At 36.8% G+C, this 26,873-nt stretch overlaps 1 protein-coding gene across 1 annotated transcript in view; it reads left to right on the forward strand.

Annotated features, from left to right (window-relative positions):
* kiaa1549la (KIAA1549-like a) overlaps positions 1–26,873 on the forward strand; it is a 144,709-nt gene that overhangs the window by 44,209 nt on the left and 73,627 nt on the right. Inside the window, exons 2-5 of the mRNA XM_051951865.1 lie at positions 5,767–6,282; positions 12,959–13,765; positions 15,212–15,327; positions 23,407–23,629. Of these exons, the coding sequence (XP_051807825.1) occupies positions 5,767–6,282; positions 12,959–13,765; positions 15,212–15,327; positions 23,407–23,629 (1,662 nt within the window). The remainder of the gene's footprint in view (positions 1–5,766; positions 6,283–12,958; positions 13,766–15,211; positions 15,328–23,406; positions 23,630–26,873) is intronic.

Raw genomic sequence — 26,873 nt, forward strand, 5'->3', positions numbered from 1 at the left:
TCTGAATAGATCCAGGAAGTGCTTCATGTCCGTCCTGTTGGACCACATCTCCTGGACCACGACCATCTTCCTCCCACCGAGTCTCCAACCATCACCAGAACTCCCCTGCAGCCGCCACGTCTTTATTTTTATAGAAGGAAAGAACCTCATCTCCTGCTTTCAGATCATCACCTCAAACTGTCTTTCAGAGACAAACTCGATTCTTGAAGCTGAAATCAGAAGAATTTTAACTAAAATTCACCTCAGTCACTAAATAATTAATAAAGAATTAATAGAATGATGAATAATTCTTAGTATTCAGGCTGGGAAACGACACAAAACGTGTGATTTTGCTGTTATTTATCGTGCATTTTATCAGAGCAAAAGTCAAATTACTGTTATTTATCTGCCTTACAGTAGAAAATATGGTTAATATTAAGAATTTCTATATAAATATTTATATAATTTACCTAAATAGTTTACATATTTGGGATTAAAACCACAAAATTTAAATGTGAAATCTTATGTAGAATTAAGGCTAAAATGTCATTTGAATATGGAAATATATAAATATATATATATCAATAACAATAGTAATTGTTTTCATCATTAAAACCTTTTTAAAATGCATTTTAATAATTTCACAATTAATGTAATTAATTGTTGTTTTTACTTCATAAAAACTATGAAAAGACAAATCAAAAATGATATAATAAAAATGTTTTCACTGATTTAATCAACATTTTTCTTCAACTGTATTATAGAAGATAACTTTTATTTTAAAAATATATTTTATACTAATTTCAAATGTATTAAATAAAGAGGAAATATTTGTAAAATTATGTTAAAATTTGTGAATAAATTTTAACAGTCTTTGTATGGTAAATAAATCAAATTTATTTATTAATAAATGGAAATATAGAGTCTTTCTTCCCCTACAAATACAGGTTTTTATTGTTATTTTAGTGAATTTTAAACAGTTATTTTATTGATTTTTAAATACAGATTTCATTTGTTATTATTTTACATTAAATCAGAAAAATCTGACATTGTCATTTTAATGACAACTTTATGGGTATTTTTGTGTCAAAAATCTATAAAATAAACTGGAAAAACTTATGATCTAATATATATATATATATATACATATATTCACACATCGTGTAAACAAAACGTTGAACATAATAATGCAAATCAGGTTATTTAACTTATTTATTACTGCAATAAATGTGATGAATGAATTGTGTTGATTAAAGCAGCTTTAGATCAAATTATATGTCAGATTTTATCTTTGTTTTAATCAGAGAGAAAACCTTTAAAGAGGTTTCAGGTCCAAAAATGCACATTCTGTGTTTTTCTCTCTAAATGAATGACTAATTGTTGCATCACTTCCTGTTCACAGCAAACATGTAGTTTTACTTAATTAATCTGCATTAGTTCTGATAAAGTTTCTGTCTGCAGATTCTTTTCTCTATTTCTCATCTGCTCTGTGAGATAATGACTGTAATGAAACCTCACTGGCAGACATAACCTCTTCCTCCTCGGCTCGGTTCTCTTCTCACTTCCTCACCACCTGGGCAGCTCTGGGCTCTGATTGGTCGATTGCAGACACCTGAGGAAGCTGCCAGAGACGTGCAGAGCTCCATGGCGGGCGTTGGAGCTGCACAGGGTCAGCTGGCAGGACGTCAGCACACGGTAGCGGTGCGGTCTAAATCCTGGAGCAGCGTCTCCATCGGTATCTGGGATCGACTCCTCGGGTCTGGTGGGTCTGTTCCATGTTTGGTCCCAGCAGCTTCTCCTGTCCCGGCGGTCGGTCTGGTTCTGGTGGTGGAGTCATATGTTGCTCTCAGTCAGAGCAGCTGGTGGACGGTGGGAGAAGATGCCGGTCCTGAGTCCTCCTTCACTCAGTTACTTATCCAACGAGGGCGAATTTAGAGTCATTTTGGACTAATTTCACGTCATTTTATGGGTTTTTCTGAAGCAATTTGGGACATTTTTGAGCCATTTGTAAATTTTTTTGAATATTTTTGAACAATTTTCTTTTAATTTTTAACAATTTGGACGTCATTGTGAACACGTTTTTGTAATTTTAGACATATTTATAGAAATTTAGGATAATTTCAATAAAATTTTGGGAAAATGTCTCATAATTTTGACAAATTTTTTGATGGATATACTCTGATAAAAACTGACACCAGATCAGTTTTACATCCATCCAGGGGTCTCAGTCTAAACACTAAATCTGGTTTCTGTTCAGAACCATTTTTTTCTATAATTTTAAACAATTATTGGTTCAGAAATCAAATCATTTTCAAGCAATTTAGGACAATTTTCATTTCATTTTCAGCATATTTCCTGTAATTTTGGATCGTTTTTGAGTCATTTTGCACAAATTTTGAGTCTTTTTCTGTAATTTCTGAAACATTGTGGATGAATTTTGTGTCGTTCTGCAAATCTTCAGTCAGTTTGGATCATTTTTGGGTGAATTCTGACTCATTTTGGACAATTTTCTTGTCATTTTCAACAAGTTTTATGTCAACTTGGATCTTTTCTCGTCATTTAGAACAAATTTAATGTCATTCTTAGGACATTTTCTGTCATTATGGATAATTTTTGAGTCATTTGGACAATTATTGAATCCCTTGGACAAATATTGAGTCATTTTTGACAGGTCAGTGTCATTTTGGACACATTTTGAGAAATTGGGATGATTTCTGTGAAATTTTGGACATCTTTTCATGACATTTTGAACAGTTTTGAGTAATTTTCAACAATTTAACGTGCTTTTTTGGACAAATTTTGAGTAATTCAGGTGTCACAGTCTAAACTTAAGTCATTTTGGACAAATATAAGTCATTTTTACAGGTTATGTCAATTTGGACAAACCATTTTGAGACAATTTTTGTGTCATTTTTAAATCTTTCATGACATTTTTTAGAAGTTTTTAATGAATAAAAATACATTTTGGGCTATTTTTAGGTCACTTAGATCAATTTTGAGTCATTTTTGAGCAAATTTGGATAATTTCTGTCTGGACACATTTTGTGTGATTTTGGATATTTTTTGTGGAATTTTCGCCAATTTTTGCATCGTTTGAAACGTTTGTTTTAATCATTTTGGGCAAATGTTGGTTCATTTTTGACAGTCTAGGTATCACAATGTAAAGCTAATTGAAATCTGAGTAGTTTTAGAAAATTTCTGTGTCATTTTCCACAATTTAACGAGTCATTTTGGAGAAATCTTGAGAAATCCGGGTGTCACAGCCTGAAGCTAATCCAGATACATCAAAGGAGGGTTGGTTCATTGAGAGTTGAGAGGAAACGACGTGGACAGAGCAGGTTTCATCGTCTCTTCTCACGCTCTGCTGGTCTCTGGAGGACGACGGCTTAATTAAAGACTGAAGCAGCCATAAAGCATCTCTAGCCGACAATCTGCTGCTCGTTACGGGACGGCGTCCTCGTTAAAAGGAGGAATTCATTCATTCATCGGCCGTTTGTGTTCAGGCTTCCTCCATGTTGTTGAGAGAAGCTGGAAACGGCAGCAGAAGCATCTTTAACCTTCATTTATCAATAATCAGATCCTCACAGAATTACTGGATCTCAACTCTGACATGTAAACAAATGGCTAAATCTGCTTTCTGGATCATTTTAATGCTTTTATTGTGTGGTTTTGAGTTGAATGTTGAAGTTTCAACCTCAGATGTCATAAATACGTAAATAAAACACTCAGAAGCTACACTGAGGACCTGAAAGACAAAAATGTTTTCCTACGTGATGATAAAGACGGAAAGATGAGTCATTTTGGATAATGGTTGTGTTATTTTGGTGAACTTTTGTGTCATTTAGTCAATTTTTTGAGTAATTTTGTACAAAAATGTAGCCAATTTTGACAATTTTGTCATTTTGAACAATTTTTTTTACATTTTGGGATGATATTTGTGTGATTTTGAAGGATTTTGTGTGTTTTTGCACTTTTATTCATTTTTTTGGATGATATTCAGTCATTTTTAACAGGTTTTTGTTAAATATGTACAAATTTTAAGTCATTTCAGACAATTTCTGCTTCATTCTGAACAAATTTTGGTAAATTTTTTACAGGTTTCGTAATTTTGGACAACTTTTGAATCAGTTAAGACAAATAATTGAGTCAATTTTGACAAATTTTTGTCATTCTGAACTAATTTTGAGAAATTTCTGTGTAATTTTATGTGATGTTGGACCATTTTATCAGTCATTTAGGATGATATTCAATCATTTCTGACAGCTTTTTATCATTTTTACACTTATTTTGAGTAAGGTTTTCCAGTTTCTGTGTCATTGCAAACACATTTGGCTCCTTCTGGACTGTTTCGGGTCATCTGGGCCCGTCGTTGAACACGTTCTGGAGTCGTTCTGCTCAGATCGGTGTTTGTTCGAGGAATAACACGGCTAACCCAGCAGATCAGATTAGCGTGTGTGAAATCAGCTGATTAGGGTGTGTGTGTCCTGGTTTATTTGCTCTGGAACATCTAAATTAATTCCCTATGCTTTATCCTCTGAAAACATAAGTGACCTACTTTAGACGTTATTTCTCCAGTTTTTTTTCTTTTTAATCCCTTTAGACGAGTCAGAGACAGAAATCCTGATAGATGTCTGATTTCTGCAGCTTTAAACCTCCTGAGGCCAGCGACGCTTTGAGCTTTATGAGCTATTTTGGAGAAATACTGAGCCTTTTTTCTTTTATTTTGAGAAACTATACATCTTTTCGGTGACTGCCGTGTGTTGTCTTTATAACCGTCATTCATTAATTCTAACACTAAAAACAAAAGCTGTACAGAGGACCCTAAAGACAAAACTGTAAAAAACAAAAAGCATAACATATTATAGATTATTTTCCCCTTTAAATTATTTCTTTTCTTTAAAACCAGGATCAGTAACTAGCACACAATTATCCATTTTCAGCATTTTATACTTTTAAATGCCAATTTGTTTACAGGTGTTGCTTTAAAAAATTTAGCAGAATTATTTCTCTTATGAATCAGTAATTAGCACAACACTGAGTATTATTATTATTTTTGCATTGTCAGGTACCAAAAAAGAAAACTAACTGATTACTGTGTAACTGTGAAATATTTTGTGGGACTTTGAACACTTTTTTCAGTCATTTCAGATAAATATTCCATCATTTTTGACAGGTTTTTAATCAGTTGAATCCTCTTTCCATCCACACTCCTTTTAGACAAATTTTTGGTCACTTGCAACAATTTTGGAGTCATTTTTGATGAACTTTTGTCATTTTGTACAAATTTTGAGCCATTTTAGATGATTTCTGTTTCATTCTGAACAAATATCGGTTCATTTTTGACGAGTTTTGTCATTTTGTACAAAAAAAATTTAGAAATTTTGGGGCAAGTTTTGTATAATTCCTGCTCAGTCATGACATCTTGAATGAAACACATTTGAGTTCTGGTAAAAACTAATTTTAGTCATTCTGGACAAATATTGAATCAATTTTGAACACATTTTGAGAAATGTAGGAGATTTTTGTGTAATTTTGAAAGATTTTGTGTGATTGTGAACAATATTTTCAGTCGTTTTGGACAATAATCAGTCATTTTTGACAGATTTTCAGCTGAATTGTTTTTACATCCACTCCAATAGACTAAATCTGAGTCAACTTTTATGTCATTTTAGATCCATTCTAAGAATTATGGAGTCATTCTTGACAAGTTTTTGTCATTTTGTCCCCCTCTCAGAACTCCTAATTAACCAGCACTACTTCTTCTCCGTCCTGTTTCTGTTCCTGCAGCAGCTCAAGGAGGTCTGGACGAGGCGACAAGGCCGGTCCACTCGGAACACAAAGACGTCGACGTTTCTGCCGCCGCCTGGCCGGAGGGGAAAGTGTTCACCGAGGCCAGAACGGCGGTTTGGACGGAAGCGGGAGTCGACACCGGGGTGTTTGCCGAGACGGGGATTATGGCGGGAACTGGCGCCTGGGCCGAGGTCGGCGTGGACTCGGAGGGGGGCGACCTGCCAGGCGTGCCCAGGGGCCCTGCAGCCTGGCTGGGCCCACAGAGGCTGCAGCCGGGGGTCCAGAGGGAGCAGCCGGCGGTGACGTCGGTGCTCGGCCTGCTGCCAGAGACCCCAAATAAACCTTTAGGGCTGCTGTCTAAAGCCGCCTGGGCGTCCAAGGCCTCCTCCTCATCCTCTACAACAACAACTAAAGCTTCCTCTTTGCCTTCATCGTCCTCCTCCTCTTCACCTCCAGACACCAACAGTCAGACACACAACACGTCGCACAACTCCTCCAACAGCGACGGTCTGGGTACGTCTGCTGGTTCAACATAGTCCTTCTTTTTAAGTAAAGCACATCTAGTTTTTCTACAAATCTGACACCGTTTTCCAAATAATACACACTTCAAGTCCATAAAAGGGATTGAAGTCAATCCAGCGTGTAATCAATACAGCGAAGTAGCTAAAGTACTGGTAGGAAGCTGTAATGGTATAACTTAGGTATACCTAAGTTATAACTTAGGTATAGGTTCTTTTGCTTGTAACATGACATTGTACACTTAAATTTAACATGTTTAATCCCACTGCACTGATACTGTGAAATTCAACATTATTGTTGTTATTTTTAAATTAATCAACCATGAACTACTACAGAGCTCCCTGAATTCAAGTTAGGACATGTAATTTGTATGTGTATGTGATAATTACATGTATGCATTGCAAATGGGTGTCAACATGTCATTACACTTTTTGAAGGTAGTCACCTTGAACAACTAACATTTCAAAAAGAACAAAACATACATAATACTACCATTGGAATGACTACTAATACTTGTATCCTAATTTAAAGTATATTTAAAGTATTTAAAATATTTAAAGTAGTGAAAAGCAAAAAACCATTTTGACATTACCCATGCCATTTTGAGTAAGAATATCTCAGTAACTACAAATATAACCCTGCTGCTTTTTTGTACAGTGATAGAAGACAGATGGAACTGTCTTGTAGAAAAATTTGGGGTCTCTGGTACCTGTCCCACACTGAGATTTTTGCCACCAAAGATAGCCAATTTAAAATCTCGTCCAACTTTGGGAGCTCATATTTTCCAAACTGAGGTACCTAGAAAGCTCCAGTTTGCTAAGTTATCACACAAGTTTGTGTAGAATGGAACCCATGGGTGTTAGAACACTTCTGTGCAGTATTTCTAGTACTTTTAAGGTCCCAAACTCCACTCGTGAGTAGCTATCTCTTAATTTTTTAGCATTTTTAGCAAGCCCCCATGGCCTGCAGAGTGGAGGGAAACACCTGGGGATGTTTGTGGGGCACTAGCTACATGCAGAGGCCTTGTTTACCAACTCACAGCTCTCTGGTATGTTTAGAGGCTGAGAAATAACCACTTAAAGATGCAAAAAACACAGGCGAGGCTTTTTATAGCCCAAATTCTGAAAATTTCAGACCCCACAACTCAGAAACTATTTGAGCTACAGGCCTACGATTTTGCATAGAAAGTACTTTTGTGACTGTCTAATGGCATGCAAATTTAGGACTAATTTGAAAATGATGCAGCAACCACCATCTGATGAAACCACACGGAATGACCCAAAGGTTAAATGTAGCATTAGAGGGTAAATGTAGCATTGGAGGGTAAATGTAGCATTAGAGGGTAAATGTAGTATTAGAGGGTAAATGTAGCATTAGAGGGTAAATGTAGCATTAGAGGGTAAATGTAGCATTGGAGAGTAAACGTAGCATTAGAGGGTAAATGTAGATTTAGAGGGTAAATTTAGTATTAGAGGTTAAATGTAGCATTAGAGGGTAAATGTAGCATTGGAGGGTAAATGTAGCATTAGAGGGTAAATGTAGCATTAGAGGGTAAATGTAGTATTAGAGGGTAAATGTAGCATTAGAGGGTAAATGTAGCGTTAGAGGGTAAATGTAGCATTACAGGGTAAATGTAGCATTAGAGGGTAAATGTAGCATTAGAGGGTAAATGTAGCATTAGAGGGTAAATGTAGATTTAGAGGGTAAATTTAGTATTAGAGGTTAAATGTAGCATTAGAGGGTAAATGTAGCATTGGAGGGTAAATATAGTATTAGAGGGTAAATATAGTATTAGAGGTTAAATGTAGCATTAGAGGGTAAATGTAGATTTAGAGGGTAAATTTAGTATTAGAGGTTAAATGTAGCATTAGAGGGTAAATGTAGCGTTAGAGGGTAAATGTAGCATTAGAGGGTAAATATAGTATTAGAGGGTAAATATAGTATTAGAGGGTAAATTTAGTATTAGAGGTTAAATGTAGCATTAGAGGGTAAATGTAGATTTAGAGGGTAAATATAGTATTAGAGGGTAAATGTAGCCTTAGAGGGTAAATATAGTATTAGAGGGTAAATGTAGCATTAGAGGGTAAATATAGTATTAGAGGGTAAATGTAGCATTAGAGGGTAAATGTAGCGTTAGAGGGTAAATGTAGCGTTAGAGGGTAAATTTAGTATTAGAGGTTAAATGGAGCATTAGAGGGTAAATGTAGCCTTAGAGGGTAAATATAGTATTAGAGGGTAAATGTAGCCTTAGAGGGTAAATATAGTATTAGAGGGTAAATGTAGCATTAGAGGGTAAATATAGTATTAGAGGGTAAATGTAGCATTAGAGGGTAAATTTAGTATTAGAGGTTAAATGTAGCATTAGAGGGTAAATGTAGCCTTAGAGGGTAAATGTAGCGTTAGAGGGTAAATGTAGCCTTAGAGGGTAAATGTAGCGTTAGAGGGTAAATGTAGCATTAGAGGGTAAATGTAGCGTTAGAGGGTAAATGTAGCGTTAGAGGGTAAATTTAGTATTAGAGGTTAAATGTAGCATTAGAGGGTAAATGTAGCGTTAGAGGGTAAATGTAGCATTAGAGAGTAAATGTAGTGTTAGAGGGTAAATGTAGCGTTAGAGGGTAAATGTAGTATTAGAAGGTAAATGTAGCAATAGAGGGTAAATGTAGCATTAGAGGGTAAATGTAGCGTTAGAGGGTAAATGTAGCATTAGAGGGTAAATGTGGTATTAGAGGTTAAATGTAGCATTAGAGGGTAAATGTAGCATTAGAGGGTAAATGTAGTATTAGATGGTAAATGTAGCATTAGAAGGTAAATGTGGCATTAGAGGGTAAATGTGGTATTAGAGGTTAAATGTAGCATTAGAGGGTAAATGTAGCATTAGAGGGTAAATGTAGTATTAGATGGTAAATGTAGCATTAGAGGGTAAATGTGGTATTAGAGGTTAAATGTAGCATTAGAGGGTAAATGAAGCATTAGAGGGTAAATGTAGCATTAGAGGGTAAATGTGGTATTAGAGGTTAAATGTAGCATTAGAAGTTAAATGTAGCATTAGAGGTTAAATGTAGCATTAGAGGGTAAATGTAGCATTAGAGGGTAAATGTAGTATCACATGAAAAACACACAAGATACTGATGAGAAACGTATAAAATGTGGTTTTATTCCTAAAGACTAATGAATTCTTTTGAATGTAATTATGATTTTCTGACTTTATTACAGACAAGTATGCGTTTCTGTATTAATACTACACAGTAAAATGTGTTTTTTCTTGCAGGGAGCCTTTAAAAATACTTCAAGGTATTAATATTTAGTATATCTTTGTAGTTGTAGATTTTTCTTCATCTTTAGTTCAGGATTTAAATCCTCCTCGTTTACGCTAACACGTCCGGACAGCTTGTTATCTCTACTAATTTGTCTCGCATTTTCAAGAGAGGAGACTCTTTATTTCGTAATCCATCACTGTAATGTTGTTTGCCGCTACGGTGCTCCTTGGCTTTGGATGTAACCTCTGGAAGTAACGAGCTGATTAACCGAGAACGCTTCCAACGCAACTTCTGTTAGCGCGGAATTTTAAAAAAATCAGTTTCTTCTCTTGTTTTTGGTTTTGGGAAAGCTAAAAACAGAGTGACACAACCCTCCAGAAGTTTTCAGATGCAGAGTAAAGATCTGTTTTTAGGGCCCCGAGCAAAATGTTTCACGATGTGGAAGAATCACAGTTTGACAGGTCTGCAGTGCAGTGGCTGGTTGCAGCAAAAATAAAACATGACAATCATCTTTTAAAGGAGAAGTTCAATGACTTTTCATTTTAGGGCTGTTTCCATTTAATGTCAAAGGAAGATTTCGTTCCAGTTCAGTTTGTGGCACGACATTAGAGATGCAAATTTTGAATATTTTTCTCTGTCAATGATTAGTCAGGTTATCATTCATTAATTATTAATTCAAATTTAGTAAAATGGGAAACTAGTTGATTCCAGTTTTTATTTTGAGTACATGAAATCTGGTCGGAGGTCATTAACCACCACAGAAATCTTTGTCATGATGCCCATTGCTGCTAAACTCCCACAATGCTCTCTGCTGTAGTCTGAGTGACGCCTCCTTTGGTCTCTACAGTATTAAACAGGAAGAGGCTCCACCTGGTGGAACAACCAGGTACTACAGCTAATCTACAATAAATGTATTGACATGCACGACCTTCTTTAATCGGTGAATATATTTTTAATGAGTTGAATTATTAACAGCAATTAATCTGTTAAGTGATAATCATTACTATTCCTTAGGTAAGTGCAGTTCACGAGTAGACAACCCACCCAAAAAGAGACTTTAAAGGAGGAAAACCAGAGTGGAGCTGTTGATGATTTGGACCAGATTTGACTGATTAGTTCAGTATTTTTCAGGCTTTACTTACAAGTTTTCTTCTGGAGCTTGTGGAGGTTTATGACCACCTCCAGCATTCTTTATGCATTGCTCAACTATTCAATTTTTAAGCATATACGTTGGATTTTAATGATATAATGTGCTTGAAATGTGTAATATCGAGGAAAATCGTGTCAGATTTGGACACTGTATCGGCAAATACTAAATATTAAATGCTTTGAATCAGATTGGACGTAAAAAAACAACATAATCAGGACATCTTTAGTTAAAAAAGAGTGTGGGGAATCACAAACATTTAGGTGTTTTGTTCATTTGCATAATAAAATGCGTTCTCTTCATCATTGCTAACCATTATTTCCAGCAGTACTATCATCTCTTCATCCTCCCATCACCATCGTCTTCATCTTCTTGTCATCATCTTTACCACACTGTCATCTCTGTCTTCATCATCATCATCATCTTTGTCCTCACCACCATGTCTTATTGCCACCAACAAGGTAAATCCTCCACAGATGCTTCAGTTTCCGAGCAGAGAACCAGCAGAACCTAATGTTCTGCTGCCTGATTTTTCCCGTCACTTCGACTCACATCATCACAAACCCAACAGTCGATGTCCTCGGGAGGTTTAGGGAGGCAGAGATTGAATCTGGGACTCAGTCTGAGGACGATTGATCACCTCCCTCTTGTTTACTTCAGCCTCCTCCACTCCTTCCATCAATTTGCGTCTCATATTAGTATGTAGATGGAGCCTGTGGCATTAAAATGCCGCTCTGGTTTGCACGTTAAAATTGGATTTGTATTCCCTGTGTAAAATTGGAAGTGATGCACGCTTCATCTTGTGTAATTTCAATTTGACAACAACCTCCTCGCCCCCGTTGTTCCTCAGCCATGAGAAAACTGACAATTGAGTTTTGCCAAGTTTGTTATGAACCCGCAAACTGTTTCATCTGCATCACTTTTCACTTATTTGGAGACTCAGATTTATAAATAATTTTGGGTGTTAATGAAAGACTTCATTATAATATTGTTTTGACACCGAAGGAATCCTGTCTAGAAGATGATCCTGGTGTCGAGTGCAGGTAAAAAATGAGTGGTTTGTTATAGCTGGTTTAAACCAAACATCTCATCTCATGTTATTCGGAAAGTATTGAAACTGACAGAATTTTTTCCCCCCATAAATGGTTCAAAATTGTTCAAATGGACATGAAAGTTGTCTACAATGATGCAAAAATCATCCAAAATTACCAAAATCTGTCGAATATTACTAGAAATGTGTCCAAGATTATTTGAAATTTATTCCAAATTATACAAATCAGATTTAGTCGTCAGACTGTGAGGGGATGTAAAACGGATTTGGTTGCAGCTTTTAAACAGAGCTCAAATGGGTTTTTTATTCATAAGAAATTGCTCAAAATGTCATGAGTGTCCAAAATTATACAAAGATCATCCGAAATTTTTCAACATTCGTCCAAAATGGCAAAAACCTCAGAAATAATTCTAGGATGACTCAAAAAATTGTTCAAAAAGACACAAAAGTTTTCTAAAATTACACAAAAGTTATCCTAAATTACCTACTTTTTGATTCGCTTCAGACTGTGCCATGTGGATTCTCTGCAAAACTGACTTGGTTGCAGTTTTAAAACAGAACTTAAATGTTTTTTTTATTAATCAGAAATTGCTTAAAATGTCATAAAAGATCCAAAATCACACAAACATTGTCCAAATTTCGAAAAATGGAAAAAAAGCAATCCAAATGGACTCAAAATTATTCCAAAATAAATAATAAGTTGTTCAAAATGACCTAAAATGATTCCAAAATGAAATTTTAATTAGCTTTAGACACCTGAATTTCTCAAAATGTGTCCAAAATAACTCATTTGTTGTTCAAAATGAGACAAAAATTATCCAAAATTACTGTGATTTTGCTTAGCTTTTCATTGTGAATCCTAGAGTGGATGTAAAATTGATCTGGTGTCAGTTTTTACCAGAACTCAGATGTGTTTCTCCTCCTAAATGTCATGGTTCTATCTGCTGGACTGATGAAGTTCTGAGGCTCAGAAATGATGGAAAAAGTCCATTAAAAAGTGATAAATCTGGACCCTCCTCTATGGACTTCAAGGAAATATTGATAGTATGAACCTTGAATAGTCACTGTCTGAGGATGTGGAAACCATAAATTGGCCATAAGCTCCTTCCTTAAGAAAGACAGATTCATTTTAAAACAATTAGTGTTAAATTTAATGGCAGAATCTCTAACATCCTTGAGTTCCACTGGTCTCTAAATGTTTTTTTCTCCCTACAGAGGAGTCGGTGAGCAGCCTGCCGGCCTGGGATCTCCCCACCGTCCCGGAGTCGCTGCTGTCCACGGTGGGCGACCACGACATCACGCTACCAGCCAACGTCACCAGCCCGTTCTCCACCCACCAGTGGAACACCACCATGCCGGTCCGCACCAGAAACACCTCGCGGCTCACAACCACGTCTACCACCACCACCACCACTGTCGCCCCGCTGTCACCGACCAGCGCCTCCACGTTCTCCAGCATGAAGTCCCCAGAGCCCACCACGGCTTCACCCTCCACCAGCCAGGACACTGTGACCGACCTCCAGCTGACCACGGTAACCACGACGACGCCTGCGATGACCACTCCCACTGTGACCGAGGTTGCAACGCCACCGCCGACCACTGGGGGCGCTGTGACATCACCGCCAAATACCACCACCATGGCAACCACGCAGCAAACAACCAGCCTCAAAGTTACCACGACGACCACAACAGAACCTACAACCACCACTACAACTACACCTGCCCCCACTACCACTACTACTACCACCGTTCCCCCAACTACCACCACCACTACTACTACTACTACTACTACTCCTGCTCCCACTACTACCACCACCGTACCTACAACTACTACAACTACTACTGCTGCCACCACCACCACCACCACAACAACAACAACAACAAAGGCTCCTCCCACCACCATGTTCGTCCCGGTCCAAACTACACCACTTCCTACCGGGACCCAGCCGCCTCCATCCAGTACCAGCGCCGAGGAACTTCCCCTGCCTTGCAATGTGACGGAGAAGTTCTGGGTCAGAACAGGTATGAAACTAAAACCTGATCACGAGTGATATTTGGAATTTTAGTCCTTATTTTGACTGTGGAGGTAGCATTTATACGTACACCAATAAGATTTAAGAACACCGTCTTAGTCAATTCCAGTTTTTTTTAACACGAGCTCTGGTAGAGTGTTCTTAACCACCGCAGGCGTCATTGTCATGGTGCCCACAAACGCCCACAATGCTTTCCGCTTGCCTATATCAACTTCCTGTAGTCTGAATGATGCCTCCTCTGGTCTCTACGGCGTTAAACAGGTAGAGGCTCCACCTGGTGGAACAACCAGGTACTACAGCTGATCTATATTTACCGACATGCACAAGCTTCTTCTTCAATGTATTTTTAATCTATTAAATTCTGAAAAAAAATTATATGTGATGACTGTTTGATACTAAATGATAAATAAATCAGCTGACGCGCAAAATCCTTGATTAAGATATTCCTGCTTCATTATGAAGATGAAACGCAAGTTCTGGAATATCTTTGGTGTGAAAAATGTTTAAAGTGAAACATGAGTTCCAGAATACCCTCAAAGTGAAAGATGTTAAGGTGAAACACAAGTTCCAGAATGTCTTTCAGAAGAAACTTGAGTTCTGGAATGTCTTCACAGTGAAACATTATTTCTGGAATGTCTTTAAGGTAAAGAAGCAAGTTACAATATGACCGTCTAAGACATCAGGACGTTGTCATAAAGGACACTCTCCTGTTGTTGTATGGCCCCTTTTTCAAATTACATAGAACATAATCAGTGTTATGTAAATGCAAGCTTTAGCCGTTGTTCTGGAAAAAACGATTACAAAGTAATGATGAAAAAACACGAAATGAAGCTCAGGAACAATGTGTACCGGTTACATGACCGAGATGTAGGAACATTTACACAAATTAATTAAAACCTAAACCTGCACCAAAACCAGCGCACATTTTCCTCAAGCAAAGACACTAGAATAGGAAAATTAATAACAAGAACAAGCCGGAGATTGTAGTCTTTGATTTCATGTACCACAGTTTTTACTGAGGGTTGACAGAATTTATACTTTTTAGGGGTTTCCTTTGTCTTTAGCATGTTGTTGATTGGTAATGGGGTTAATAATGAGATATAAGCAATGTTTGTTGGGATTTTTTGGTTGGATAATTAAACACACCCCAGACCAACATCATTGCTATTCCTGAGAAACTAACCAAACAGGAGGGTTAAAGTATGTAAAAATGTTCTAGAAGACAAAAAATGCACTTAATATGGAGGAAAGGTCCATAGTACGAGCTCTTTAGTTTAAAAAAGGCCTATTTTATATCTGCAGTTTCAGTTAGAATCTAAGTGATTATACGCCTGTAACACAAGCGGTGAACCAGACTTGTTGAAGAATTAATATAAGCTACACGTGAAAATATTCTGCTCAGATGTTCAGTATTGTTTCATTTTCTCTTTCACAGTTTTGTCCATTGAGCTGCGAAGGAACCGCCTGGACCTGATCCTGAAGCAGAACCTGTCTAAAGGCCTGAGCCACGCCCTGCAGAGAGCCCTGAACGACTCCACCGCCTCCGCTCAGGTTAGTGCTGTTAACGGGTAACTACAGTAAATACGGGTCAGTGTTTGTTGGTGGGTTAACTGCAGTCACCACTAGTTACACAAGTGTATTTATGTAACCAGAGCTTATCAAGCAGTCTGTGGTAGTAAACAGTGCAGTAGTTGGTAAATGTAGGTCAGCGGTCTAGTGTGTGTTCTACAAAGCATTACTGTCACAATAGCTGGTTAAATATAATCAAAATAGGCTATCTAGATCTACAGTAGATGTTTACATAATAACTATACAGCAACAACTAGTAACTAGATGCTACTAAACACAGGTTATGGGGTAATAAACATGTTAGTGACTATTAACCACAGCTAACCAGTAAATGCAGATCAGCGACTCATAAACACAGGTCAGTAACTAGTAAATTTCAGTCACTAAACACAGGTCAGTAATCCGTGATCTTCAGTCAGTGGTTAGTAAACACAAATAAGCAGCTAGTAAACTTAAAACATTGGTTAGCAAACATCGATTAGTAGGTAGTAAACTTCAGTCAGTGGTTAGCAAAGATTGATTAGTAGCTAGTAAATTTCCCTCAATACTTAGCAAAGATCGATCAGCAGCTAGTAAAATTTTGTCAGTAGTTAGCAAACATCAGTCACTAGCTAGTAATTACTAGCTGACTAAAGCAAACATCAGTCAGTAGCTAGTAAACTTCAGTCAGTGGTTAATAAGCGTTGAGTAGTAGCTAGTAAACTTTAGTCAGTGGTTAGCAAACATCGATCAGTAGCTAGTAAACTTCAGTCATTGGTTAATAAGCGTTGAGTAGTAGCTAGCAAACTTTAGTCTGTGGTGAGTAAACATCAGTCAGCAGCTAGTACACTTAAGTCAACTTGATTACTTGATTGTTAATAACTTTGCAGAATAATAATATATTAACCAATAGGGCAGAAGAAAGAGAAGGTCGTGCATGTAAGAAAATGTTTTGTAGATTAGCTCCAGTAACTTAGCAAAGAATGATTAGTAGCCACTAGACTTTAGTCAGCGGTGAGTAAACATCAATAGTAGCTAGCAATCTTTAGTCATTGGTTAATAAACACTGGTCAATAGCCGGTAAACTTCAATAAGTAGATAGTAAAACAAGAAAGTAGCTAGTAAACTTCGGGCATTGGTTAGAAAACATTGATCAGTAGCTAGTAAGCTTCAGTCAATAAAGAGTAAATACAAGTAGTCAGTGGTGAGTAAACACTGGTCAATAGCTAGTAAACTTCAATAAGTAGTTAGTAAAAATGGGTAGGTAGCTAGTAAGCTTCAGTCAGTGGTTAGAGGACATGGGAGACAAGTAAATAAAGGTCACAGGTTAGTAAAATCAGTGGCAGGTAAATGCAGGTTCATGTATTTTGAGAATGGTCCATATGCTGGTAATCCAAGCACAGGCTGGTGAGTGACTAGTAAACATATCAGTGACTAGTAAAAGCAGGTCAGTAGCTAGTAAACTGTGGCTGGTAAATGCACTTTATTGACTAGTTATCACAGGTTTATGGGCTGGTGAGTGGCTACTAAATGACTGTTGAATACAGTTTTGTGGCAAATAAATGCAGGTCTGTGGCGAGTTAACCCTGGTTAGTAAACATAGATTAGACTGTTATTTCCTGAAGCAAGGAGACATTTAAGGTGGAATGAACTCAGTAGAGATCCTGTTTGGGATCAGTACACCACTATTATCATTGATTAGTTGACTGATATTTGTATTTTGGCATTTTAAGTTGACTGCTTGCTGTTCACAGGTTCCATGATTTTCAGACTAGTAGCTTGTCTTTGCTTTTGTATTCACAATTTCATACGCTCTAAATGTAAAACAGAAAAAAATGTCTACCTGCTGCATAAGCTGGCCGAAAGCGTGTTTCTGTCTGACTCTGCAGATAAAATAATTATAAGTAATGTGGTTCTCGGTGTGTCATCTCTTGACGGTGCTCTGCAGTGTTTGTTATTCTCTGCTGCTCATAAGGACTCGTCTGCTGAGGTGACTAATGCAGACTTCTGGCCTGCTCAACACTCACTGTTTGCTCAGAGAGGTTATTACACACTCTCACACACTGTGATGGCCAATAAATCCACAATAAATGATTCATTTCTGGTGTTTCATAGCGGCGCAGTCAAGTGATCCTCCCGTTCTGCAGCCCCTTGTGTTTAAAGAGTCTATTTTTGTTTCTTCTTCCTGCGTGTTTTCTCACTATTTACATTTCTGGTGTCGCTTCCTTCTTCCTCCTTCTCCTCGATCGGATCGCTGCTTCCGTCTGAGTCCATTGATTTTCTGTCAGCCGTTTCTGCCGCCGGCGTCCGTCCGTCCGTCCACCTGCCTCCCTCCATCCGTCCGTCTGTCTGTCTTCATCTGCTGCTTTTTCTATTTTTATCCAGTTGTTTGTGAGGCTGCACTTTGACAAGACGCCAGCAAGGCAGTAAATACTGTGTTCTGATGAGACAGTATGAAGAAATATGAGGCAATCCTCATGAAAGCTGTCATGTGGTGCTTTCAGCTCATTTATCTTTGTACAATTCAGCAAGAGATATTTAAATCCTAGACGAGAAATCTTCAAATATCAACCAGAAATCCCCAAACCAGTACCAGAAACCCTTAAACCCTTCACTAGAAATCTATAAATCTATATTATAAACCTGGAAATCTTTACTAGGTACCTTAAAATCTACAGTAAAAATCCTCAGATCTTTCCTAGAAACCCTCAAATCTATACTAGACCTCTTTACATCTATATTGGAAATCTTCATATCTATAAAAAAAAAAAAAACTTAAAATCTTTACCAGAAATCTGAAAATCCTTCACTGGAACTCTTTAAATATTTGCCATAAACTTTGAAATCTTTGCTAAAACTCTTTAAATCCACACTAGAAATCTTTAAATCTGCATTAAAAACCTTGATATCTTTACAATAAGTCTTCAAATCTGCACGAGAAGCCTTCAAATCTGTACGAGAACTCTTCAAGTCTGTAATAAAAATGTTCAAATCTATAGCAGAAACCTTTAAATCCTTCACTAGAAATATTTAAATGTATATTAGAGACCTTGAAATCTGAACCAGAAACCTTCAATCTGTACTAGAAATTGCCAAATCTAAACTAGAAGTTGTGGAATCTCCACTTGAAATCCTTAAATCTACTTTATAAACCTCATAATCTTCACTAGAAACCTTTAAACCTACAAGTAGTTACTCAACCTTTATCTACACTAGAAACCTTTCTTGTTTTTCACTTAAATGAAGTTGTCGGGTACATATAGTCTTGGAACCTGATTTGACTCTGAGACAAGGAGGAAGTTATGAGATTCAGCTTCACTGTGAGGTTTTTACCTAAATATAGATGTTAGAGATGATAAATCCATAGTATAAACTTTAGAATCTTTACAACAAACTGTTAAATCTACACTAGAAACCTTTAATTCTTTATTATAAACCTTCAGTCTTTACTCGAAACCTTTAAGTCTACTCTAGAAACCTTTAAATCTCTATTATAAACATTAAAATCTTTACTAGAAACCTTTAAGTCTACTGCAGAAACCTTTGTCTATATTATAAACCTTTAATCTTTACTAGAAACCTTTGAATCTGCTCTAGAAACCCTAAAATCTTAAGTATAAATCTTCTAAACTACACAGATGTCGTGTTGTATCACAGAATCGTATTGTGAACTTTCCATTACTGATATATTCTGATACTTTAGATACTCTTAGTAAAGACTCTTCTTCCACCTGCCTCCCTTCGTCCGTTCGTCTGTCTTCATCTGCTGCTGCTTTTCTATTTTTATCCAGTTGTTTGTTCGCTCTTAGTGACTCAGAGTCTTTCATCAGATCAGTTATTTGGTAAATCAGGAGAAGGTAGAAAACCGTCCAGATCCTTGAAGGCCTCGATGTGTTTACAGGCCAGTGTTTAGCCTCAGTGCCGACGGATTGTTGTCGGACAGCGTGAAATTAGCATCCAGCAGCATTTAATGTGTTGCATCGCTGAACAGTGTGTTTGACTATAATTGCCTGCAGCAGCGTCCAGTTTAACAGCCTTCAAGTGTTGGCAGGAGAAAGGAAGCGACAGCCGAGGCCGAGGTCGTAGCAGACAACATGGATTTTCAAAATAAAAGCTTCTCCAGGAGGCAGGAGGATTGATAATGGATTAATGCAGCCGATTAGCATGTGTGTGCTGCATAAACAATGAATCTGTGGTTTATTACAACACACTATGGCTCTTTCTACTATTTATCAAGTTTAAAATATCACATATATAGTCAGATATTTAGTCAGGCTCTATCTGTTTAGCACAAGTCAGGCAATAAATGCAACTAAAAGGGTTAATTATAGCATTTATTAAAATTACATACAAAATAAAATAATTAAAATACAACAATAAAACAAGGTAAGAGAAAATAATAATGCATAATAATAATAATAATAAAATAATGTTACATAAAAGTTTCTAACCTCTAAGTTTAAATATATATTTGTTTGCAAATATAGGTCATTTTTACATATATTTTGATAAATATTTATCAATTTTCTAAATCACCATGAAGCTGTTTTTTAAACAATAAATATTATCATGATATATTATATTATAATAAAATATAACATTACAGTCATTATTCTTTCACGTCTATACATTTCATAAAAGATGATCATTTATGCAGAGAAAATACTTAATTTTGCTGATAATCAATAAAAACTAAACAATCTTACATGTCGTGGGACAGGACATGAAGTTCTTTCACTAATATTTATTAATCGTTTCTAAAACACCCACACAAAACATTTATTTTTCTGAAAGAGAAACCAGAATAAAGTGAATTATCAGAAAGCAGAAACAAATCCAGGGTTCCAGTGATTCTTTCTATGACTCTGTGTCATAAACTGCTGTGGTTTGTGACACATATTATGACATCTCAAAATACTGATGCTCAATGTTGGTTTTTAACAGAATTCAAATGTGTTTTTTTTATCAGAAATTAGTCAAATGACATGAATGTTGGCCAAAAGGGTTTAAAAAAGTCACAAATATCTCAAAATTTGTCCAAAATGATTCAAAGAATTGTTGAAAATGACATGAAAGTTTCATAAATGTACATAAATCTATTCATAATTGTGGAAAATCTGTCTTTATTTAATCTTCTTGGACTGTGTCTTTTTTTAAGACTTCTTTGACACCTGGATGGATTTAAACTGATCTGGTGTCAGTTTTTACCAGAACTCAGATGTGTTCCTCCTCCTAAATGTCATGGTTCTATCTGCTGGACTGATGAAGTTCTGAGGCTCAGAAATGATGGAAAAAGTCCATTAAAAAGTGATAAATCTGGAACCTCCTCTATGGAACTCTGCAAATATTCACAGTCTAAAGGTAGAAACCAGATTCAAAGAGTTAAAATTCAGTTATCTCCAAAAACAACCACTTCTGTCCTGTTATAATTCAGCTGAAGATGCTTTTCTGCCTCCTGAAGGTGATTAAGGATGGAGTGAAGGTGGAGCCACATTAATTGAGCCTAAAGGGAGTTTATACATAACATTATAACAGGCAGAATCCTTATTTCTACTTTTAACTTCATTTATGCTGCTAATACATGCAAACGAAGGCGCTTAAAACAAAACATTGACCAATCCTCTGGCACAACTGATCATTTAATTAAATTGTTTTGCAGTTAAAATCATTTAGATGTCCGATGAGCTTTTAGTTAAAGCAGGGTGGAACATCTCCTGCAGAAGAGTTTCCATTTAATTCCACGCTGATTCCGTTTGACTTACAGATCCAAAAGCTCCTTTCTGTTTTCTAATGAAATGCAAAACCCAGAGGTGGGCTCCTGGAATAGAAGAAGTGTAATTAAAAACTACTCAGGAAACTGGAACGGAAGCTTTGACAGGAAGCTTAAACAATGAAAAGTGTCTTAAATAAAGATGTCAGGTCTGTATAGTTGTAGAACCTGGTTTGATTCTGAGACAAGGAGGAAGTGATGAGGTTTGGTTTCACTGTGAATTTTTTACTTAAATGAAGATGTAGAACCTGGTTTGATGCTGACGAGATTCGGCTTCGTTGTGAAGTTTTTTCACAATTCTCTATGAAAATCTTACTAGAAACCTTTAAAAACCTTACTAGAAACCTTTAAATCTCTCTAGAAACCCTAGAATCGTGACTATAAATCTTTAAATCTTCAATAGAAATCTTTCAGTCTATATTAGATACCTTGAAAACTGTAGTAAAAACCTTCACTCTATACTGGAAATTGCCAAATCTAAACTAGAACTTGCACAGTCTACACTTGAAATCCTTAAATCTTCATTATAAACCTTAGTATCTTTACTAGAAACCTTTAAATCTATGCCGGAAACCTTTCAAGTTTTTTCTACTTAAAGCTGTCGGGCATGTATAGTTGTGGAACTTCCTTTGATTCTGATGACTTCACTGTGAGGTTTTTAGTGAACTAAAGATGTCGAGTGCGTATACTCGATGGACCTGGTTTGATTTTGAGGAGGAGGTGATGGGATTCAGCTTCACTGTGAGGTTCTTACTTAACTAAAGATGTTGGGTGCATTCTGGCTGGACCCGACTATCTGAATATTGGGTCATTACGGTGGTATTTGAATATTTATTTTGCAATCCGAATATTCAGATTTAACCCCACCACCCCAACATCGGACGATGCCACACAAACGTTACGAACCAATCTGAAGGTTCTTCGGCCCTTCGTTTGTCTCTACCGCCGTCGGACATCATGAACCTGTCCGAATATTTGGGTCGTTCCTTCGTCCATCTCGTCTATTCGGATATTCATCATTAATCGGGGCCGAATATCCGTAGCCAAGAAATTGCTATTCAGGCCAGCCCTAGGGTACGTATAGTCATCGAACCTGGTTTGATTCTGATGAGATTCAGCTTCACTGTGAGTCTTTTACTTAAAGATCTTGGGTACGTATAGTAGTAGAACCTGGTTTGACTCTGAGACGAGGAGGAGGTGATGAGATTCAGCTTCACTGTGAGGTTTTTATTTAAAGGACGACTGAGCCAGGGGCAGTTAGTGCTTAGAGAGGAGGGTGAGGATGAGGAAGACGAAGCCATAGTAACAGCAGCCGGAGAAGGTGGAGGAAGGTGGGCGGCTTCACTTCCACAAATACAAGCCTTGACTCACCAGCGATTGATGTTTTCCAGGACTGTCGAGCTAAAATACGTCCCGGAGGCAGATTTAACTAAAAATATAGAACGAGGATCATGAATATTCAGAGCCTGATGTGTTTTTATTTTAAATCCACAGCAGAAAAAGATGCTTCAGTCTAGTCCTCTGAGCCGCTATCACCTGGAAACACTGATTTATTCTCTGATATGTTCGTCTGGAAACACTGATTTATTCTCTGATATGTTCGTCTGGAAACACTGATTTATTCTCTGATATGTTTATGTTGAGCTTGTGATGCCTGGATGAGTGTAAAACTGATCTGATTGCAGTTTTTAACTCAAATGTGGTTTTCATTAGTCAATAAATAATGAAAATGTCATGAAAGTTTTCTAAAATGAAGCGGAAATTGTCCTAATTTTCTCATAATTTGTCAAAAATGACTCAAATTTTTCAAGATGACATGAAAATTGCTCAAAAAAGACTTGAAATGTCAAAAAAATGACTCAAAAAGAGGTTCTAAATGACCTAAACATTGTCCAGAATGACTGAAATCCATCAAAAATAAATGGAAATCTAGATGTGACAACTAGAAAGGATGTAAGATTAATCTGGATGCAGCTTTCAACAGCTCAAATGTATGTTTTATCCATCAAAACTCAAGTCTTAAGTTGTCCAAATTAAATGAAAATCATTGTAAATTGTACAAATAGTATTTTTAAAATTTAAATCATCTAATAATTCCCATTACTTTGCAGCTATTTGCTGTTATTTTATAGTTTTTCTATGTTAGTCGTTCAACATAGTCTTTTCTGCCAGTTTTTCTTACTTCCAGATGTTTTTTTGAGCTCTGAAACAAGCAACCTGTGGATAAACAACCTTGTTTTTCAGACACCTGTCTCCAGATATGCTTGTGAATCTAAAAACCCGGTCTGACTCTTGTTTTCTCCGTCCATCAGGTGGAGCGGGACGACTGCAGCCCCAACAACGTGACTCTGGGCTACTACGTGACCAGCGGAAAAACCGTCTACATCTCCTCGCTGGTGGTGGAAGCCCTCAACGTCTACGGCTTCGACAAGCTGCTGTCCGACATCCGGCAGCACACCCCGCTGGTCAAGGCCGTCCTGGTTCCCGTAGCAACCTGGGTACCGATTCCCAGCATCCACCTGCAGCTGAAGACAGGTGATGGAAGCCGAACAGCAGCAGAGAGAGGCAGGATGAATGTGAATGAATAATAGCAGCGAATACGAGTCCGGGGAGGAAAACACCAGGGACCAGCAGAGCCGAGACAAAATTAGAAAATTCTGATTACATGTCTGCTCTCCTTTGCTCTCCCCGATACTCTAAATCCCAGACAAACTCCCAGGATTGCAGAGCAAAGGCAAATTGGTCCATTCATTTAGTCGGCCTCTTAAGCCTCTTATAAAAAACACACATTTCTGCACACACACGTTTAGAGCGAGTCTGGTGGGAGCAAGAGCCACGAAATCAGTGCAATTAACAAACTGTAGCTTCACTTATACACGTGTAGATTAGAATGGCTTCCCTAAAATAAGAATTTTACTTTTTAAAATCCATGTGGTCCACAGTTTAGAGCTGATTCACGTCCAGAGACAGACTTCAGCAGGTTTTTGTAGTGGAGTTATTGTATTATTATTTTACATAATTAAAGTTGCACTACTAAGTATTCTTGAAAGATGAGAATAATCGATGAAAATTATCAGACAAACACATAGAAAAGGGATGAGCTGATAGAAAAACATATTTATTAGAGATATTGTGGTGCTGCCCATCTTTCAGAGGGAGCTCCACATAAATACATTACCGATGTGCTATATAAAGGCATCCCAAACATCATGCTAATGAAAAACAACTTTTATTTACATGCAGAAAGTTAGAAAACATCCAGGTAAACTGTTCACATTCAGCTCACTCAGCATTTTCAAATCAACACAAAAAACCTGCACATACCACAATAGAAATCTTCACTTCTTTCACTATAAAATTTCAGGTCTTTCAAATAGTCAAGACTTTCGAATCATACACTCAAAATCTTCTGATTTTTACAAGAAATCTTTGAATTCTACTCTATAATTTTCAAATAATCAAATCTTACCCTAGAAATCTTCAAGTCATACACTCAAAATCTTCTGATCTTTGCAAGAAATGTTCAGTCCCTTAACTAGAAACCTTTAAATCTATACTACAAATCTTTCAATCAATTGAAGAAATCTTCAAATCTTTCTTTTGAAATTGTCCAATGTTACACAAGAAACCTACACATCCTACAATAATTTCCATCGGGATTAATGAAAATGGTCAATGGTTGTATTTATATAGCGCTTTACATGATACGTCACATACACACTTTCACACACTGATGGCGGAAGCTGCCATGCAAGGCACTAACCATGACCCACCAGGAGCAATTAGGGGTTAGGTGTCTTGCTCAGAGACACCTCGACATGAGCACGATGGGCCGAGGATCAAACCAGCAACCTTCCAGTTAGAAGACGACCACTCTACCCACTGAGCTATGCCGCCCCATGAATGAAGAATCTATCTATCCATCTATCCATCTATCCATCCATCTATCTATCTATCTATCTATCTATCTATCTATCTATCTATCTATCTATCTATCTATCTATCTATCTGTCTCTGTCTGTCTCTGTCTGTCTGTCTGTCTGTCTATCCGTCTATCTATCCATCTATCCATCTATCTATCTATCTATCTATCTATCTATCTATCTATCTATCTATCTATCTATCTATCTATCTATCTATCTATCTATCTATCTGTCTCTGTCTGTCTCTGTCTGTCTGTCTGTCTGTCTGTCTGTCTGTCTATCCATCTATCTATCCATCTATCCATCTATCTATCTATCTATCTATCTATCTATCTATCTATCTATCTATCTATCTATCTATCTATCTATCTATCTATCTATCTATCTATCTATCGAAACAATCAGTTCTTTAACTGGAGATTTTAAAATCTATTCTAGAAATCTTCAGACCTTTCAATCGTACAATCAAAATCTTCTGGTCTTTACTAGAAATCTCAAATAATCAAATCTTAACCTTGGAAATCTTCAAGTCCTACACTAGAAATCTTCCAATCCTGGTCCTGGAAATCTTAAAATCTGTACTAGAAATTTTAAAATCTATACTAGAAATCTTCAAACCTTCAAATCCTACTACCAGAAACCTCCATATCTTACAATAGTAACCTTCAGTTTTTTTCACCAGAAAATTTCTAATCTATTCTAAAAATTTAAAAATCAATACAAGAAATCTTCATATCCTTCACAATAAATCTACAAATCTTTAAACCTATACAAGAAATCTTCAGACCTTCAAATCCTCCACTAGAAATCTGAAATAATCACATTCTACACCAGAAATCTTCAAGTCCTATATTAGAAACCTTCCAATCCTGTCCTACAAATCTTTAAATCCTTCACCAAAAATCTTCAAGTTCAGACTAGAAATCTTCAAACCTTCAAACCCTACCCTAGAAACCTCCCAGTCTTTATTAGAAATCTTCACATCTTTACATCTATACTAGGAATCTATTCTGTGACTCTTAAAAATGGATGAAAGCAAATCAAACTGCTGATTATATGAATGAACTCATATGACACAAAAAACCTACTGTTTTCTGCCTTTTTACACAGATGTGATGTTGTATCATAGAATTGCTGTATTGTGAAGCCACAGTTATATATATATATATATATATATATATATATATATATATATATATATATATATATATATATATATATATATATATATATATATTTGAGCTACTCTGTGTGATTATCAGTTACTGTGAGATATTCCTCCAAGGCATTAACATAAAACCCATCAGCTCATAAACCATTAATACAGATTCCAATTTACTGCCTCAGCACCGTTTACATAAAACCACCAACTGGGTCAATGGCAGAGACGAACACAACGGGATCTTTAGAGGAGGTTCACAAACGCTCTGGATGTAGGTCAGAATATTGTTCCTCTGTAGTGTTTTTTTAGAAAGAAAAACGGAGTTCAGGCGGAGACAACTTTAGTAACGTCCTCTATAATCTGCTGATGGCTTCAATATTGTTCGGCTGCTACTTGTTCTCGTTCTAGACGCTGGAGATAATCCTCTTTCTGCGATTTATCGGCCACACTGAGCTCTACTTTCATTAATACCAAAAACACGGAGACGCAATCCTCATAGAGCCGCATGAGGCCGCAGACTTTCAAAATAAGAGTCCACCTCTATCACAGTGGTTCAGTTTTCAGACATAATATCAGAAAACGAGTAATTTAGACCAGTTTACATCAACCATAATGTATTCTAGAATTTGTGGTATTGAAATAGATTCGGCACAGATGGAACTTGATTTTTCTAATTCTTACCAAAACAAACTCA

Source organism: Acanthochromis polyacanthus, chromosome 8 (assembly GCF_021347895.1).
Source record: "Acanthochromis polyacanthus isolate Apoly-LR-REF ecotype Palm Island chromosome 8, KAUST_Apoly_ChrSc, whole genome shotgun sequence".
Classification (NCBI taxonomy): domain Eukaryota; kingdom Metazoa; phylum Chordata; class Actinopteri; family Pomacentridae; genus Acanthochromis; species Acanthochromis polyacanthus.